At 39.2% G+C, this 19,004-nt stretch overlaps 1 protein-coding gene across 18 annotated transcripts in view; it reads left to right on the top strand.

Annotated features, from left to right (window-relative positions):
* The window catches only part of GRIP1 (glutamate receptor interacting protein 1), a 307,874-nt gene that overhangs the window by 227,960 nt on the left and 60,910 nt on the right, over positions 1-19,004 (top strand). For all 18 annotated transcript variants that reach the window (XR_013182413.1, XR_013182414.1, XM_077178851.1 and 15 more), the window contains 5 exons: positions 951-1,086; positions 2,016-2,161; positions 5,408-5,491; positions 6,327-6,402; positions 7,758-7,903. Coding sequence is in view for 16 of the 18 variants with exons in the window: in XM_077178851.1 (XP_077034966.1) it covers positions 951-1,086; positions 2,016-2,161; positions 5,408-5,491; positions 6,327-6,402; positions 7,758-7,903 (588 nt within the window). In the remaining 2 variants the exon portion in view is untranslated. The remainder of the gene's footprint in view (positions 1-950; positions 1,087-2,015; positions 2,162-5,407; positions 5,492-6,326; positions 6,403-7,757; positions 7,904-19,004) is intronic.

Below are 19,004 nucleotides of genomic sequence, written 5' to 3' on the forward strand. Positions count from 1 at the left end.
AAAGGATGATCCTTTCAGAATTTTCCATGATCGTTAAAATTTCATGTATTTTCCCAGAATACCCAGGCAGCTGGTGGTTTTACTAGGTCTTCCCTGATTGCAAACAATGGATATGTGGCTTTCCAAAGAGTTGCAGTCCTGCTGAAACTGCATGTGTAGGTTACCTTGTCCACCCATGTGCAATAAGGACATCTCTTTTTGAAAGTTTGAGGCCTTTTGCTGCATGTGGCCTGCCTTTGTTATCTGTGGAATTAACTTACCATTTTCCAAGAATGAAGAAACTGCAGAAGAAGGTGTTTTAGCATGTGAGGGAAATTTTATATACACTTAATCACTATGAAAGCCCTTCACTTAACTTTATACCTGTTCTGCAGAAATTGCAGAGAGTTACAGTGGAGCTGTATTTATGTAAAAATAAGGAATAAAACTGTTAAGATCTGATGTATCTCTGTCTGGATTCTTGCTATATTCAATTGTTCTATTAACACTGACGTCTCCTTCTGGCTTCATAGTGAGTCTGAACCTAAAATTATAGTTCTGTTATATCATTGTGTGCTTTACCCTTCTGTTTAATCAGTTGAAGTGCATTATAAAGCTCAGAGGTCAGAGGTAGAGAGCAGAAAATGAGGAAAGATAGCTTTTTTAAAATGAGAAACAACTATCTTTAGTTATAAGTGTTCCCAGACTTCATATTTGTGGGCTCTGTATAGTATACTAGCATGTTGGTGTCGTTTTTAATAACCTTTTACAGAACATATGGCTCAAGATTTATCTATGTGCAGAGCCTTGTGGACAGAACTTGTAAATTGTAATATAAAAAAATCTCCAGATGTACATGTTATTTCTTACTAACACAGAATGATTTTCTTGGGAAGAAGGTGACATATTGGAAAGGTAACATCTGTGTTACTACTTAAATTTTAATAATGTGAATAATTTTCTTTCAACAGAGGAATTCAAGGGCTCAACAATAGTTGAATTAATGAAAAAAGAAGGCACCACCCTAGGGCTCACAGTATCGGGTGGTATCGACAAGGATGGGAAACCAAGAGTATCTAACCTTCGTCAGGGAGGAATCGCTGCTAGGTAACCACATCTCAAGCTGCAAAATGCATTATAATATGTGATTGCCACAGAAATACATACTGCATCAGAAAGGTCACCTAAAAAATATGTGACTGATGCATCTATAATGGCAGCCCATCACACTGGAGAACCTCAGGGAAATGGCAACAGCTGGTCCTTCTTTTTGCTCAAGGCTACTTTGATAAAAACTGGGAATACCAATGAAATCTTTGAAAGTTGTCATAAAACTCATGGTATTTCTTCTAAATTATACATGTTTTATTTCTGGGGGGTTTTTTGTCTTTGAACAAAAATTTGAGAGAAGTAGCATAACACACCGGGGGGGAAAAAAACAAAAGGGAAAAAAAAGAATGATAGTGCTACCGTAATTTTATTCTTTTTTTTAGTTCTTCATTAGATAGCTTTGAGATTAAAAAGACTCTGAAGTGATAGGTACCTTTCTTACTACTACAGTGGAAAGAAAAGCGGCTTTTAATCATGAGTGAGACAAGTCAAAAGATGAGGGTTGAGCTAAATCATTCCAAGTAACTGAGTAGAACGTATGCTTTTGGCCTTGGCCCATCACCTGTTGATATGATGTTAGCCGTGAAGGCAACCAATGTCCAAAAAAATTTTTTTTGGACATGGGGACATGAAGATGACTTCCCAGGTCCTATGCCCAAACCAGTCAAATCATCCAGCTCCTTTATTGTAGGGCTGGTTTTGTACCTCAGGAATGAATAATGCAACAATGTTCTTATTTTAGTATTTTAAAAGCTAGAGTAGATTAACATCTTAAAATGCCACTTTCTGTTCTGTTAGAAATATCAACTCGTTTTGATGTAGATTCATGGGAAAAAAATTCTTACAGTTACTAAACAGTAATTTAAAGGATTTAGTCTGGTTCATCAGATCTGTCTTTCACAAAAGAAATATGTACTTTTCACTAGGAGTGACCAGCTGGATGTAGGGGACTACATCAAATCTGTGAATGGAATCAACCTGACCAAATTTCGCCATGATGAGATCATCAGCCTGCTCAAGAATGTTGGTGAAAGGGTTGTGTTAGAAGTGGAGTATGAGCTGCCTCCAGTCTGTAAGTATTTCCAGAGCAAAATGAAAGCCTATGTAGAATAGCAGATGTAGTCAACAGTGAAATGAGCATGGTTGGTAGTAGTCATTTTAGTAGTGGTTGTTTTTTAATTTTCTTTTCTTAATTCTATTTTTTCCTGTGGCTTATCACAGAACATTGAAGTAGTACAAAAGAACTGGCAGTACAGAGGGATGCTCTCGGATGTTTTAGAAGCAGAAATGTCACCAACAACAGAGCAGAGTTACCAGTCTCTGCTTTTTGTTGTTTTTTTGGTTTTCTGGGGGTGAGGGTTGGTTTTTGGTTGGTTGGTTTTGGTTGGTTGGTTGGGTTTTGTTTGGGGAGTTTTGCTCAGAAGCTGATGAACTTCCCCACTGCTTTCTAGCAATTGGAGGATTAGTCTAGTTATGTATTTGGGGGTTTTTTGAACCTCCTGACAAGCACACTAAAAAATTTTGAATGTCCTCTGTTGATTAGTGTTTGCTTGTGGAGTGGGAACTTCATGTTCTGAAGCATAGTATCTGAATTAATCAGCTGAGTTCAGAGTTACTTTGCTGCAGATGTTGTTCTTTCATCAGCATTATTTGTTTTGCATTTATTCAACTGGGCTTTCTTTGGTTTTCATCCCCTTTTAGCAATGTGCCACTCTTGTTCACTGAGACTGGATTTTGACACGCTAAATTACAGTAGCGTTTGTAACTTTCTCTTTAATTCTTTGGAACGTCCAGCCTCTTCATACAAGCATAGATGATAAAGTTGGAGATAATTAGCAGACTAGTTGTTTCCATGAAGTACTAGTGAGCAAGCTGCTTTTGTTAATTATTAAAGTTTTCCAGTAGTCGTGTGGAGAAGCCGTGGCACTTCCTTCCTGGCCCCATACATAAAGAAATTCTACTGTTGTTCCCATGCTTGCTCCCTCAGGCAGAGGACTGTCACAGTTTCAGAGCCAGAAAATGTCAGTCATTTAATAATGATGGATTAAATTTGGCTGAGCACTGGTAATCCCACTCCCTAGTGCTTCCTTCCATTTCTGAAGTGTTCACAGCAGGAGGGTCCAGCTGCTGTTTTCAGCACGAGCCACCTCAGTGTTTAAAACTGGAAGGTGAGCAGTGCCTGCCCCGTGTCTACTGATGTAGGGTGACTCTAATGCAGGGAATAATGTGCCCTGACTCTGTGATTTCAGAAGGCTCAATAATTGCTTAATTAAGCTATACTATATTACACTAATTCTTTACTAAATTAGAGACTGAAGAGATACTATACTACAAAGATACTAAAGAAAAACCCATGACTGTCTAGAGACAGTCAGGACACAGCTTTGACTCAATTGGCCAGGGAATCAAAACTTTCACGGTGTCCAATTAACAAATCGCTTTGGGTAAACAATCTCTGTAACACATTCCACATGTGCAAAACAAAAGGAGCAGTGAAGAGATAAGAATTGTTTTCTCTTCTTCTCTGAGCTTCTCACTGCCTTCTCCAGGAAAAATCCTGGGAGAGAGTTGTGCCTGCTGCTGTCTGTGAAGAGAGCCTCAGTCACACGTGTCCACCTTTCCCTGTTGGAAAGGGTTAAGCAGTTTTTTCCCACAGCAGGCTGAGGCTGGGGTGCAAGGACAGCCACCTGAGTGGCTGTCCCCAAGTGGAAGGAAGCTGCTGCCATTCCTCACTGCTGAGCTGTGGGTTTCACCTCTCCCCTGTGGAAGTTACAGGCCACACCAAACAAATGGGGAGGTGTGGGTTCATCATGACCTGCATGCAAGGCCACTTTCTGTCAATAGGAATGAAGGCAAAAGTTGTCTTCTCATAATTCTTTTTTTTTTTTTTTTTGTCAGTAAAACATTTCTAAATGAGAAGAAAGCAACCACATGGACTCAGTAACACAGTTGTGATCTTCAAGCTGTAGCAGGAATTACTGCAGCACAGAGCAGTGCTCTGGAGGGCCATGTTTCACCTGTTTTCCTAAGAAATTGAGATTTATGTAATTTCACTGGGTGGTTCTCCTGGTTCCCTACAGTAACTTTTTTAATAGGGACTGAAAAACTCCAAAAAAAGTACATTCCATACAGTACATCTCCTGGAAATAAGCACCTGAGTGAGTTGGGAGCAGGGGGGTCCCCAGAGAGACAGAGAGAGGGGCAGAGAGCACTGAGGGCCCTCTGCTCTTCCTGGTGCCTTTCATGACTGGCAGCACACACAGGGTAGCCTGTGGCACCCTTGCCCCCTCAGGGTATCCTGACAGGGAAACTCTGGTTATTGCAGGCAGGAACATTAAATGACACAAGTTTTCGTTAGTTCTGCTGCTCACAGAACATGTATTTTATAGAGCTGGGTTGGTTTGGTTTTGATTTTTTTTTTCATTTTATGTGTGTTTGTACTGTTTGCAGTACTTGAGTGGAAGGTGGAAAGTGTGAGTGCATGTGATTTTGCACAGACTATTTTTCCCATTGGAAAATAGTTCTTAGACCCTGCCAAAGTTTTCCCTGTAAAAGCTAATTGCAAACTCTTAATAGCAGTAGTTTCAAATTCTGTAAAGTGGATTATCACATCCAAATGCATGAGTCTGTGCATTAGGCTTCTCACCTCCTAGTCCAGCTGTACACCAGTTCTTTAGTACCTCCAGAGAAAATACTGACTCAACTAGAAACTAAAGAACTTTTTTACCTACTCACCAATTATAAGAGAGCATGCTGCATTTTGACAAAGAAAAAAAAGTCCTTATGATAATAAAATGCATTATGCATTGTAATCTAGTAACCTAAGATCAGAGAAACACCCCAAAAATCTTGTCTTCTCTCTAAGTGACAAAAGCAAATGTTTACATAGCTAAACAAGAAGCTCAATAGGTACTCTTAAGAATTTCGTATCATTTTTGTCTCACTGTGTATTTCCATGTTTTCTAGCACTCTTCTGTAACTATAAGAAAAGCTATATTCTGTAACTATAACTATATTCTGTAACTATAAGAAAAGCAAAATTATGCCATAATTTAAACAGTAAGACTCAAATTCCTCAACTGTTATATGCATCTGTGTCTTTTTTCCAAACCATTGTCACTCTGCAAAATAGCTATCCCAAAATTCTCTCAAAAAGAGGGTGAGTTCTATTTAATTACAGGTCTTCAGTCTGTCTGTCCTGTAATTGAGTCTTTCCAATTGCATGACTCAATATCTATCTTAAATTAGAAAAGATGTAAATCTGTGTGTATAATTAGAAAAATAATAACCATTAAGGTTTGTTTACTTTTTCTTTTAGCTGTACAAGGGTCGGGTCTCATCTTTAGAACTGTGGAAGTTACTTTACATAAAGAGGGGAACACTTTCGGATTTGTAATAAGAGGTGAGTTATTGTTGAGTTTGAACTCTGTGTTTTCTTGTTAAAAAAATAAGTGATAAGTTTTTGAAGCACTCAGAAATATGTCAAGATTTATGGCTTACAGTTTGTAAAAATCAATATATTACATCTTCATACTCTCATGTGTTGTTTTTATGAGCTGCTCTAATTTTTGTTTATGGAAGAATTTTAAGTAATCAACTATGCCAAGGAAGCATGACAAACTCTGGTCACATAACACCAGATTTTGCTCCCACTGAAATCACCATGAAGATCATAGTTCTTAAAAAAAAATTTACATCTAGTACTTGTATATATTAGGCATGAAATTTGATTAACACTGCTGTATACAACTAAAATATTATCACTGACTTGGAGAACAGAAAAAAAGATGCAGCTGTTAATTAATATACCCCAGTAATGAATTATTATTTTCTTCAGGGAAAATGTCTTTTTTCTTTAATACATAAATTATTAGTGGTCACTCATTAGTCTCAGTATACATAAAGTGCACATTTTTTTTCTCTGTGCTGCAAACATTGCAGAACAATTGTTCACACTGAGATCTTATTTTCAGAGTGAAGGTTCTAAGAAAAAAATCCTCATTTAGTAAGAATCCCTCCATATAAATGTTTTTAAAGATTCATCTATACCTAGAGTAAGTTAATTTTATTTAAGTAAAATTCAGTGGAGGGTCATATTAATGGCTTGGCCATTTTCTTCATTCTTTTAGCCCATCTGTGAGAGTGCATGATGCAAGATGTAGTCTTGCCTTTTAGAAATGAGCTTTCATAAAAAGCATACAATGAAGGTATACTTTCTCTGGCTTTTTCCTTTTCAGGTGGAGCACACGATGACAGAAATAAATCTCGTCCTGTAGTAATAACATGTGTCAGACCTGGAGGGCCTGCTGACAGGTACAATTCATCTTTCTCTGGAGTTCATGTGAAAGAGAAATGGAGAAAGGTGAATTATTTGGGACAGAAGTTAAGATTTTGAGTGAAATAGATGCATTTAAATACAGTCCTTTGGAATTCATGGGTTTGTCTTTAATTGTTGTAATAGAAATAATAATAACTGCAGCAATAGTAATGGGCAGCCACAGAGGCTCAGCGCATTATGGTGTGTGTGAACTTTAATTTAGAATCTTGCACCTAAAATAATTAGAATAAATTCCTGCAGTAGGTCAGGGCACCTTTTTTTGCATTCTTCAGACAACTGATGTAGCTCTTAATTATGCTTTTTATACTCTAACACCACAATCTTTTTCTCTTGCGGTTCAAAATAATACTGTGACCAGTTTGAGTGTTTTATTGTTCTGTTAAGATGTTTGTACATATCTGCATGTGAGGTCACACATAACTTTACCTAGAAAACTTCTGAGCACAGATTTATGTTTTGGCCATATTTGTATATAATACCATTATTTATATATATATATATATATATATATAAAGAAAGAATATTCACTTTATTTTTATGCACAACCTGTATTTTCAGAAATGGCATTTGTGTCCTTAAGCCATTAAAGAAACTTAAAGGGCAGTTTCTTTAAAGCAGATTGATATCTATAGCCTATGTTGACATTTTCAACCTTGGAAACTAAGAAGAAGATGTTTCAAGAGAGCGTTTCTTTTGTTCCCACACTTTTTTCTCTCCCTCATTCCCTGGTTTCCTTGTTTTTCTCCACGATCCTTAAGTTGACAGTGTTAGTATTTAATTTTTTGGTATAATTCTAAATAGGTTATGGGATGTGCCTAGGAGACAGCATTTTAGATTTAGAGCTGAATTACTTCTAAGTAGGAAGAAAGGAAAAATGGAATTATGCAAGTAAAAGATATTTTTAAAGAAAATCAATAAATGGACATTCACATTTTGCAATCTGTTTCAGCACCCATGTGTTTGCACCTCGTGTTTATTTTTAAGAAAATATTGGAGGAGGATGTGTTTGTGTATGTATGAAAACAGAGTTGTGTGGACAAGGTAGAAAGAAAGCATATGTTGAGCAGAAGCTATGCTTAGATGCAATTTAACGTGACTTGATTATTTCACTGTGTGGTAAGCTGTTTTCCAGTCACTGACTTTCCAATTAAAGCAATTTCCTTTCCACTGCGCCCTCTGATCATTCTGGCTGTCAAAGCAAATGTTAAGTGTTAAGGCAAGAGGGATGGATGTCAGGGAGGGCACGAGAGAATCACTCTGCATAAAAATGGTACTATCTCCACATCAATTTGTCTTACTAACAAAGATCACTCCTTTATTCTCCCTCCAGAGAGGGCACAATCAAACCTGGGGACAGGCTGCTGAGTGTGGATGGGATCCGGCTGTTGGGAACAACGCACGCTGAAGCCATGAGCATTCTCAAGCAGTGCGGGCAGGAGGCGACTCTGCTGGTTGAATACGATGTCTCGGTGATGGGTAGGTCCTGGGGTAGGAAGTGGGGCTGTGACACTGGGAGCCAGCTGTGATATTTCTCTGCCTGTTCTCCATGAGCTATTTCAGCAGTGACTGTGACCTGCTATGCTCCTAGCAGCACTGCTATTCCCTTCTGCATTGTATCATTAATCTTGGGTTCATAAGGAGGTGAGCAGTGTTTTACTGTAATTTAGCATTCTGAAAATTCCATGGTTTGTAGGCTGAAACCATAGTGTGGATTCTAGCAAAGTAACTTTTCCAGTGACTAGTTTATAATAAAGGTTAATGAAGTGTAAGCATTTCTGTCACATGAGGGAGGGGAATACTTGATCTAACAAAAATTCTTTTGCCTTTTGCCAGTGCTGCTAGTTGGACAAGACATAATTAAAAAGTCACAAGACTGCCACAGAGAAAAGAATAGGGGAGAGAAATTTTGTTAAGAAATCCAGAGGAGGCAAATGGCTTGAAAAATGAGCTTACATGTTATACCAACTTTGATTGAATTCACTGAAAATATGGGAGGTTTTTTTGGGAATTCAAGTAGACCAGATGATTTTTAATATGAGATTTGGAATTTATTTGTTTCCATTTGTTTTGGAAATTGTCATTTCCCCTCAATTTTTTCAAGATACAGAAAAGTCATAGCAGCAAGAAACAGAAATACTCACCAGTCAGACTGAAATATTTCTTGTCTTTTTCACTTCTTTTTCTGCTCAGTTCCACAGTCAGGTTTCTAGCCTAGCAGTAAAGCAGCCTCCTAGGGATTTGTGAAATAGCACTGTCAAACTTCAAAGCCTTGGAAAAGATTAATACTGAAAAGAATAATGTCAGATATTTGCTTATTCTGGAACAGCCCTCTTTATTCTTCTCTGAGACACAGATTTCTCTTTTTTTATTACAATATATGTCTCTGTTTACTTAACTGTCAAGAATTGAAGTGGCAGGTTTGTGTAGTGTCTGGCAGGCCTGATGGAAAGTTGTACAGATTCATGTCCAGAAAGGTGGAGACAGCTCAGATGAGCTCTAGCTTCTGAGGAGAACTAGAATTTAGGTGTTTTCATGTGTTTCTTCTTTTTCTTCGAAAGACAATGGATGACCAAACCCTGTCTATCATCACAGTTAAATCAATATTCTTTCTACTCCACTTTTTCTAAAATGAACCCCTGGCTGTACACAAAGTTCCCAGCAAACTTTCATTTCAGAGAAAACTCCCATCCCCATTTTCCTTGTATACCCCAGAGGGAGACTAAGCCTCCATTTCACTGAGGATCTTTCGGAAATCTTTGAAGGTTTGTGTAAGGAGGAGACCACGTGATGAAATACTCTGTTGTGTCCTAAATTGCAGCTTGTTCAAGGCAGGAACTTTCTTTTCAGTACTATCTGGATAGAGCTCAGTTCAGGAGGATACAGAACTTAGGTGGAAATTTCAGGCTTTTAACTCTATAGGCAGCACCTACCAATCAGTCTCTTTGTGTCATTTTCTCTCTGAATTAACTCTTTTTTTTCTCAGCACCAAATCTGGATTTACTATTCCTGCCTTCCTGGCAATGAATGTGCTATCCAACAGAAATTAAAGGAGGTAGAAAAACCTGAGACTTGTGGAGTCAGAAGGAAAGAAGGAAAAGGAAATCAAACACTGGGAAATGTATGGAATGGTGGTCCAGCAGAGTCTGCAAGAAGAAATAAGGAGGGAACCAGTAGACTGTTGTTCTAATGCATTGTGATATTACCTAGCCCCCAGTAGGTTTTGAAGTTTTTCCAATCTGTGTGCCCTGCATAGTATTTAGCAGTGGTGTGAACAAAAAATTTTGTTGGGAAGCTCTCTTGTGCAGCTATTTTATGACCATGGTGCAAAGGCTGAAAATCATTCACCCTAATCCATTGAATCCTGGCCAGGAAACCTTTTCTGATTTGAATCTTCTCTTAGTTCTGCTCAAGAGCAGGAAAGTCAAAGTTGGGAGTAATGTGAAAGAGAGAGCATGAGTCATGAAGAGAAATTTAAAAATTACAGAAATGTTATCCTTTTTTCTCAACTCTTAATGTTGCCGATAAACTGCTTGTAACACTGTCTAAGGGTTGAAGAGAATTTGAAAGTAGGCTGAAACAAAGGGAGAATATTGGGTAAGGTGACTTATCAATAACTGATGCTTGAAAATAGATTAGTAGGTTAGCCTGCTTGAAGGGGACAGAAACAATCCAAAAGTTGCACAGAAGTCTTGTGTATTCTGTAGGGTCCTCCTGTTATAAGCTTTCTGTAGAATATATTACTCCTAGAGATATAATTGTAGCACTGTTTGCTTCAATACCTTCTCTTCTGTTAGTGATGGTAATATCCTGTAAAGTAGCATTCTGTGTGGCCAGAACTGGGAAGAGCCATAAAATACATTCTGGTAGCATGAAATTGGAACTTGATTTGAAATGGTTTTACTAGATGAAGGAAATAATCCTGAACTAGTTTTCAACTACAGTCCTGTAGTGTGTAACTGACTTTTCTTACTCCTGTAAGCATAAGCTGTTTCAAAGGTGCTCTATTTCTCAAAGTTTAGTTCTCCCAGCTGAAGTCTTCAAGAGGTCACTTGGAAAGCTTGTACATTTTATTGTTTCTGGACCCTAGACAAACTGGAGTAAAAAAAGCATCAAGGGGTTCTGTGCAGGGTAATCAAGTGTGTTTATAATGGAAGAGATGTGGCTGTTCTTGTTGAACTCTGGGGTTACACCTGTGCTTGCTTAAGTACATCCTGAAGTCTCCTGCTCTGCTGGGTCCAAGGAAATAAATTTGTCAATTCAGCTTCTTGGAAGAGATTTTTTTTTTCTTTAAGCGCTGCTGAAAATATTTCCAGGTTGGTGTGTGGAGTGTATTGCTGTAGTTTCAAAGAGACTTTGTCATAGTAGGAGTTTGAAAATACCAAGATAATCCCTGAAGAAAATTGAAAAACCTAATTTCTGAGAAAGTATTTTATAATGTGATAAAAGTTACATTTGAAGCTGTGGAGGATGCAGTCTTCCAAATGTGTTTCTGTTTTGCAGAACACATTCTCCAGTGTTGAAGTACTGTGATTGCTTACCTTTCTTGTTGATTTTAGAGGAACTGCATGCGTTTTTTAACTTTGTGATGCTAAAATAATGCTGCACTTCAGTGTTTGCAAAGGATGTGGATATGGTGACTCGCTCTACACAAAACTATATAGAATTAACATGATCTTTGTGGGCTTTATTACTTTTCTCTGTAGTCCTTACACCTTAGGTGTCCAAACTTTCTGGTCACATGGATCACCTATTTTCATCTAGTGGTGGAAGAGGTCTGTATAGTGCAGCTCTCTGTGCCCTGTGATTACACCTGAGCCCTCATTTTGAGGAAGGGGAGAAGTAGAGGCAAGGTGGTAGCGAGCAGTGACTTATTGCCACTGTCAAGATAATTTTACAACCTGAATCCTCTCCTGTGGCAATCAAATAAAACATATTAATTCCAAACTATAAAGTTAGGTTGGAGACTGAAATTCTCACTGTTAGGCAGTGGTCAGATGAGGTATCATAATTAGCTAATCACAGCTGGAGTTATAGTGAGAGTGAGGGTAAGAATGCAACACTAATAACAAGCTACAAACAAAGATTCACAGTGCCTTTGTCTAAAACAAAAAATAAAAGTTTATCAGTACATTGAAGCTGAGGAAATGCAGTTTCCCTTCAGGTTTTCAAAGATCTGCCATGATGCCACTGGGCTCTGTGTGATCTCTATAATTGGGGTTGCATCTGCTTGGGTAACTTTCCATATTTTCTCTGAAAGGGAGCAATCAGACAAGTTCAAAGGTAATGACTACCTTGAGTTTAAATTCTGACCATTTTTATGTAGTTCATATCTAGAGTTTATGATCTTTTGAGCAACCTACTTTTTAAGTCTTGGATGCTCATGCTGGGACAATCTTTGAATCAAGGATACTGTAGTTAAAGAAAACTAACAGCTTTTGCCAGAACTTAGACACAAAAGAAGCTTTTTTTAGTTGTTTGCACTTGTGAGACACAACATCTTTCTCTCTTCAGTGGGTGTTTGTTAGTTCAAACCACTCTGTGGTGTTCAGGAGTAAAGGAACATATTGCACTTTCAAATTCCATATGTTTCTCTGGCTTCTTTAACAGTTCTTGCTCTTATTTGAGCCAGGATAGATTTGCTGGAATGTGGCACCCTGTAAGCTTTCTCTACAAAACAGAAATAGTCAGCTTGTTTTCTGTTGCAAATCTACCAGAGTCACCCTGACACAGAACTGCTTGATTTTAACTAGAGCAACACCCTCTATTTTCTGAACTCAGTGTTTAACACTGATAGAACTTCCTAGAAAGGGGAATACTGATGCAGACATTTGCTAGTAAATCTTTTTGCTAGCCTCATCCAAGGCTTTTGTCTCTTTAAATTCACCCATTAAAATAAGCTAATTATTAATTAATTAATGCTGTAATGACCTTATGAAAGTATATTTAAAGAAACCTACCTCACCTTTTAGCAACTCTGCCTGGCAAGAAGATCACTAGGGAGAGAAAATTTGCATAGTTTAAAGATCAGGTGAGATAATCTGCAGTCTAGTGCAGACTTTCAGCAATTTGTGGAAGGTGAGAAAGAGAGGAGAAAAAAGAACTTATGGGCTGACCCTTAAGTTTCATAAAGCAATATCACTCAAGTGCATCCAGACCTGTGGAGACCCTTAAAAGCTAGAGATTTTACAAGCCCAAAGGAGCAGAAGCCCCAGAAACTCCAAGGACTGACTTAGGATCTTCATAAGCCTTACAAATGTTGCAAGACCTTGCAAATTGAAGTAAAGTCAGGAACCCTGTAGGATTCCACACTGCCTTTTTCTTTCTATTGCTTTGCAAACTTAAAATGTACATTTCTCTTGTCTCATATAGGGTTTTGACAGAACAGATAGGTCAACATACTCTAGCATTTGACTGCAGCTGCAGGTCTCCTGGCTATCACAGGGTGACAGATTCAGATCCCTTGAAATTCTAAGTATGAATTAGTTGCTTAAAACTTTGAAGAAGTTTGCTTGTCCTATGTTGCTTCAGAGACAGATAGAATGAAAATTAATGTGCAAAACAAAGGTCATAATAGCTGTATTAATTGAAACATTACTTTAAATACTGCTACACAGACACATACACAAGTTATGTTACAAGACAATGCTGGAAGTCAAAATGTTAACTGTTCCACTTGGGAAATGTCAGAAGAGAGACTGTCTGCTCAGCCACTGTCCAGAGGGGTGTGCATGCAGTACAGTCACAAGAGCCACAGGAGAGATAATAACCTTTTATGCAGCTATTCATTTTGAATTTTATTTCTGTCTCCAGTGTGTGACCACAGGCTTATTAAAGGCACTGCCCAGATCCTTGTCTAAATGCAAAGTTATTAATTTCCTGGTGCTTTTTCCTGAGGCCCTAATCCAGCCACAGTTTGAGTGCTTCAGGCAATATGCAGATCTCAAGGAGAAAACCTCTGAGTCCCAAGGTCATTCCATATGTATTGGATCTTTCTTACAGCAGGAGATAACACAGACATAACTCTAACACTTCCAGAAATATCCACTCACGGGTGTGTTCACTAGGTAAAACACATGGGGGTTTTTTGTCTCTCGTGGAGGGTAATGAGTGATTCACATTCACTGAGCAGATACTTAAATCTATGTGCTATGGCACATTAGTCTCATCTTAATGTGCAGTTTACTTGTTCATCAAACCCATGGCGTGTTCTGCTGTTGGTGCCAGATGCCTGCATCGGGGACACCAGTGTAAACTGACAGTCAGCTGTGAATATACACAATAAATAACTTTTCTCTTTGTAGTGCCAGCAAGGTGTGCTAAGGCACAGGGAAGTGGTTCAAGACAGCCAGCACAGCTTCACTGAGGGCAAGTCCTGCCTGACCGACCTATTGGGCTTCTATGATGGAGTAACTATCCCAGTGGACAGGGCAAGGGCTACAGATGTCATCTCTCTGGACTTCTGTAAAGCTTTTGATATGGTCTGCCACAACATCTTTAGCTCTAAACTGGAGAGAGATGGATTCAGTGAGTGGACTGTTGTTAGATGGATAAAGAATTGGTTGGACAGTCACATCCAGAGCGTAGTCGTTAATGTCTCAGTGGTTAATGTCTCAGGGCATCAGTGACAAGTGATGTCCCTCAGAGGACCAGTGTTATTTAATATCTTCATTAATGACACAGATGAAGGGATTGAGTGCACCCTCAGTAAACTGGCAGGTGACACTGAGCTGAGTGGTGCAGTTCACACACCTGAAGGACAGGATGCCATCAAGAGGGACCTGGACAAGCTCAAGAAATGGGCCTGAGGGAATCTCAGGAGGTTTAACAAGGCCAAGTGCAAAGTGCTGCACCCAGATCAGGGCAAACCCTGGTATCAGCACAGGCTGGGGATGGACAGATGGAGAGCAGCCCTGCTGAGAAGGACTCGGGGTGCTGGGGGAGGAGAGGAGAGGCTGGACATGACCCAGCCATGGGCCCTCACAGCACAGAGAGCCAAACGTGTCCTGGGCTGCATCCAGAGCAACATGGCCAGCAGGGCAAGGGAGGGGGTTCTGCCCCATGCTCTGCTCTGGTGAGACCCCACCTGCAGGGCTGCATCCAGCTCTGGGGTCCCCAGCACAGGAAAGACATCAATCTGTTGTAGAGAGTCCAGAGGAGGCCACCAAGATGATAAGAGGGATGGAGCACCTCTCCTGTGAGGGAAGGCTGAGAGAGTTGGGTTTGTTCAGCCTGAAAAAGAGATGGTTTTGGAGTCATTTGATTGTGGCCTTCCAGTACCTGAAGGGAGCCCACAAGAAAGATGGAGAGAGTCGTGTTACAAGGGCTTGTAGAGACAGAAAAAAGGGGGAATGGCTTCAAACTAAAAGAAAGTAGGTTTGGATTAGATATAAGGAAGAAATCCTTCACTGTAGGGGTAGTGAGGCACTGGAAGGTAGCTCCGAGAAGTTGTGGCTGAAAGTGTCCAAGACCAGGATTGATGGGACTCTGAGCAACCTGATCTAGTGAAGGAATCCCTGCTTACTGCAGGTGGGCTGGAACTAGATGATCTTTTAAGTCACTTCCAACCCAAGCCATTCTATGATCCTGTGGTTTCATATGATTTACCCTTGGCATGAGAAGCCTGAGGCTTGTGATGTGTTTCTGCTATCGAGTTTTCTGGCTTTCAGGACTGCTCTTTTACAATAGGGAGAATGGGTTATTCCTTTTAACCCTTTGTCTCTCATGCTGCTACAAAATATGTTGTACAGACTTCACTTAGTCTCATCACGAGCCTGTAAGATGGTTGATACTGATCAGTTTGTCGTAAGCTCCTGCATCCTTACCTGCTTTAATCTACTCTACTTATCTTCTTTAAAGGAAATACAGATACCTTTTTTAACACCTCTTGAGATAAATGTGATAACATGGAAACCTAAGGTAAGTAGGCATTATAGTTTAAAAAAATCCAGCTTTTTGGGCTGGATTCAAGTTCAAATTGAAATTCAAAAAACAGTTCTTGCTTGATCAGTTTTTTGTGTCATCAAGAGATACAGCTGCTGGCTGTGATAGTGAAATTAAAAAATGCTTGCAATTGGTGACCGATGCTGTGGTACCTTTCAGCCTTTACCTTTTAGAATTTGTAATATAATCTGATACGTAAAAGCAGCAATCAGGTGTTCCCTCCATGTTTCATAACCTTCTTTTCCTTGCAGGTCCCTTTTTATGCCTTACACACCTCCTATCCAACTTATGCACAGCTAGCTCCTCAAAACTTATGGTGCTTTCCCCTATGGGTAGGACATTTGTTTCATTGTGGGGACTGCTGAGCAGTGAAAGAGGTGTGGAACAGGGCCTTGTAAGAAAACAGATTTTTCTTTCCAATGAATGGTACCCCTGGGTTGCATAAGCAACTCTCAGTTTGTTGTTTACCAGTACCTGTGTTAGCTTACATCCTACAGCTTTGACACATTTTTATGTACCGTTACCTGGGTTTCTCTGTCAGAAAAACTTCAATCTTCTGACATACATACCAGAAGAGTTCCTCAAAAGAGTGAGAGCCACTAAGCCTGCTCTCTGTTAGCAGCGTTATCAGACCAGCTGTCCAGCACAATGCCCATGTGATTAATTCCTGGAGGCCAGAAAAGTCTTCATACACACACATGACCGCAGGGTTTTGAAGGTGTTTGCTGAAAGTGGAGAACAACTGCAAGGGTTATGGATCCCATGTTCCTTCCTGTCTATTTCATGGAGGCATGATGCTTCTTCCCTCCATTCTTTGCTCTTATCCTGATTCTGAGCTGCATTACTGTCTTTTTCCAGTAGGTGCTTGATTTTTCCTTACTCTGCTGACCTAGTTTGAGTTGTCTTTTCTAGAAGGTCCTAAATCCCCAACATGCTATTCCCTCTCCTTACAGCCCAGTTTTTTCTGCTGTCTTTTGCCAAGTAAGGCTTAAGTAATTTTCCAATACATTTCTCTCACACTGCTGATTTCTCTGTTTTAAAGGCCTTTTGCAGTTTACATGCCTGTCCTTCTTTAGCCCTTTCTCTTGTCCCCATCTCTTAGCAAGCCATTCCCAAGTTTCTTGTTCTGCCGCTTCTTTATGGATCAATAACCCGCTCATCTCAGTTCTTCTCCTTCTTGCCCAAAAAATCCTTCTCTCCCCTCTTCTTAGCTCCTGATTCCCAGTGCCAGATCTGTCAGGTAGAGAGGATACACAGAGAACATGAATTTTCCATATAGAGCCTAGAGAATTTTCAGGGGGAAGGGCAGGGTAGGTGGGGCAAACTCTGGGTTTTCCTAATGAGCTGTTTCAGCTAAAATAACTAAAGGGAGAGAAAAAAGTACAGTCTGAGAAGGGTAACCATTGTAAGAAAACATCACACCAAATATTTTTACTGTGGCCAAGTTGTAAGTTACAAGCAGTTAAAAACAAGATGTTTTAATCAGAAAAGTATTATTTCCATGATTCCCAAGTCTATTTGCTCAATATCTTTTCTCTGTCTGGTTGTGATTTGCTGCTGCAATTTAATAGCCATCTTCCTAGTAGGTGATTGCAGAAGTGAGGAGTTGTCATGTTTTACAAGGATTTCATAAATCTTACAGGTATTTCTTTTTTTTACAAACTTCTTGATCATCCCTAAAGAGAAATAAAAGGAGTTTAGCTGGACCATATAAGTTACAAATTACTCTAACAGGTCAAATTAAAATTTATCTCAAGTGCTTTTGAAACTATGACCTTATTAAAAGCACCTTAATAACATTGTTTTCTATGGGAGGAAAAAAAACCTGTAAAGGTGAAATTAGATGTCCCTGAAACAGAAAATTAAAGGTACAATTTATTGTCATAAATAACTAGAAAGGGGGAGGAATTTCACTTCATGTATAAAAATGCTCTGTTTTACTTACTGAGTTTTGAGAGTAATGGAAAAAATTTGTCTTCAAAGACTTGTCAGGAAGGTGAAACCTGTATTTGCTTGCAGTTAATCTAAATAGCCTGCAGTTATAAGAAATCAGTCTGAAATATCAAATGTATTTCATGATGGGCATTTATTAAAGACCCTTGCTAATCTGTGATAGTATCTCTTTACAAAGCACATGGTCTCATGATGCTAATCCAGGGGCTAAGATCCTCAAATGGAAGCAGTCTCTACCTCTTAAAAATATCCTGTTTTGCTTCTTTTTATAAGTAATTAAACACAAATGATGGAAGGAGAAAATTCTTGTAGTAATCTCTCCTGTCCACCATCCAGGCTTCAGGAATGCAGAGCAAAGGAGCAAAGAACCCTCACAGACACTTAGTAAAAGATGGGAAATAAAGAGTTGATCAAATCTTTCCACTTCACATGAGGGCTATCCAGATACACCAGGAAATGCAGGGTGGAAGAGAATTGGCACCCCTACCATATGCTCATACCTTTGGTCAGCTGGAAGTGGGTCAGTAAGTTGGCTTCTGTTACTTAGCATGCTTTTCAACAGAGACTGTGATTACAATAGGATAATGAGGTACCCTGGCTTGTGCTTGTCTGAAAAACAAATTAGGCAGGTAGCTGCAGTACTTAAATTCGGAGCGCAGAGGTGAACGTTTTACAGAAATGGTGATAATTAAGTTTTGTGGAGATTAAAGGATCTTTTGTATGTGCCATGCAATTCAAATCAAGAGAAACTCTGTATTTGGAAAAAATCCAATTAAAAAAATATAACAGCCCCAGATTTGTGTTAGTGCCACTGCAGTCATCTGAGAGACTAAGGAGTAAGAGACAGATCCGATTTTCTTTGTACTAGAGAGAATTTGTGCTGTAACCCCAGAGAACACTAAATATCTCCCAAGGCTTTCCCTGAGGGGAGGCATTTTAAAAAACCTGGAACTGAACCACTCCATCCTCTTGACTTTTTTTCATGGGTATGAGACATCAGACTTTCCCTGACAGGTTAGGTCAAGGGGGAAGAAACCCCAGAGTTTTTGGCTTTCACATAAGAGATCAGATTTCAAATGTCAGCATTTGATTTTATAAATCATGGCATGGTATTGATGCTGCTGGTCTTCTCAGTACATCCTGTCATTCATTAGTTGGATATGGAATGTGGGAGAAGCACCAGCTGCTATGTTTAAACTAGAAATCAGCTGCAAAGGGAAAGCAAATAAGAAAGGATGTGTCCTTTCTGTGCTTCTTTGAGATCTCCCTTGCTGAAGGAGTGGCTTTTTTGCTACTTTCATAAACTGACTCACAGTTAAACTCAAGATTTGAAAGATTTTTAAAGATAAACCCAAGAGTTTTTTGTGTATATTTTTTGTGAGGTTTTTTCTTGTCTTTGCAAAGTTCCTTTCAGTTCAGCTCTTCAGGGATTAGAAATGTAAAAATTTAAGATGCCCATGCAGCCTTACTCAGATGCCTTGGTGCATATGTTAGATTACAAATTTTAATTGGAATGATTGCATACATTTTACCTTCCACAGTCACCTGCTGCATAGTACTAAATGATCTGAAGAACAGTCACGTGAGAGAAGTGTGCTAAAAAAAGGTGATCTCATCTTGATGCAGATGCCTAAACTGGGGCAGGTGAAGCACATTTGTCAAATGTCAGTTTTCTTGGATGGTT

This window comes from Agelaius phoeniceus, chromosome 5, assembly GCF_051311805.1.
Source record: "Agelaius phoeniceus isolate bAgePho1 chromosome 5, bAgePho1.hap1, whole genome shotgun sequence".
In the NCBI taxonomy this organism is placed as follows: domain Eukaryota; kingdom Metazoa; phylum Chordata; class Aves; order Passeriformes; family Icteridae; genus Agelaius; species Agelaius phoeniceus.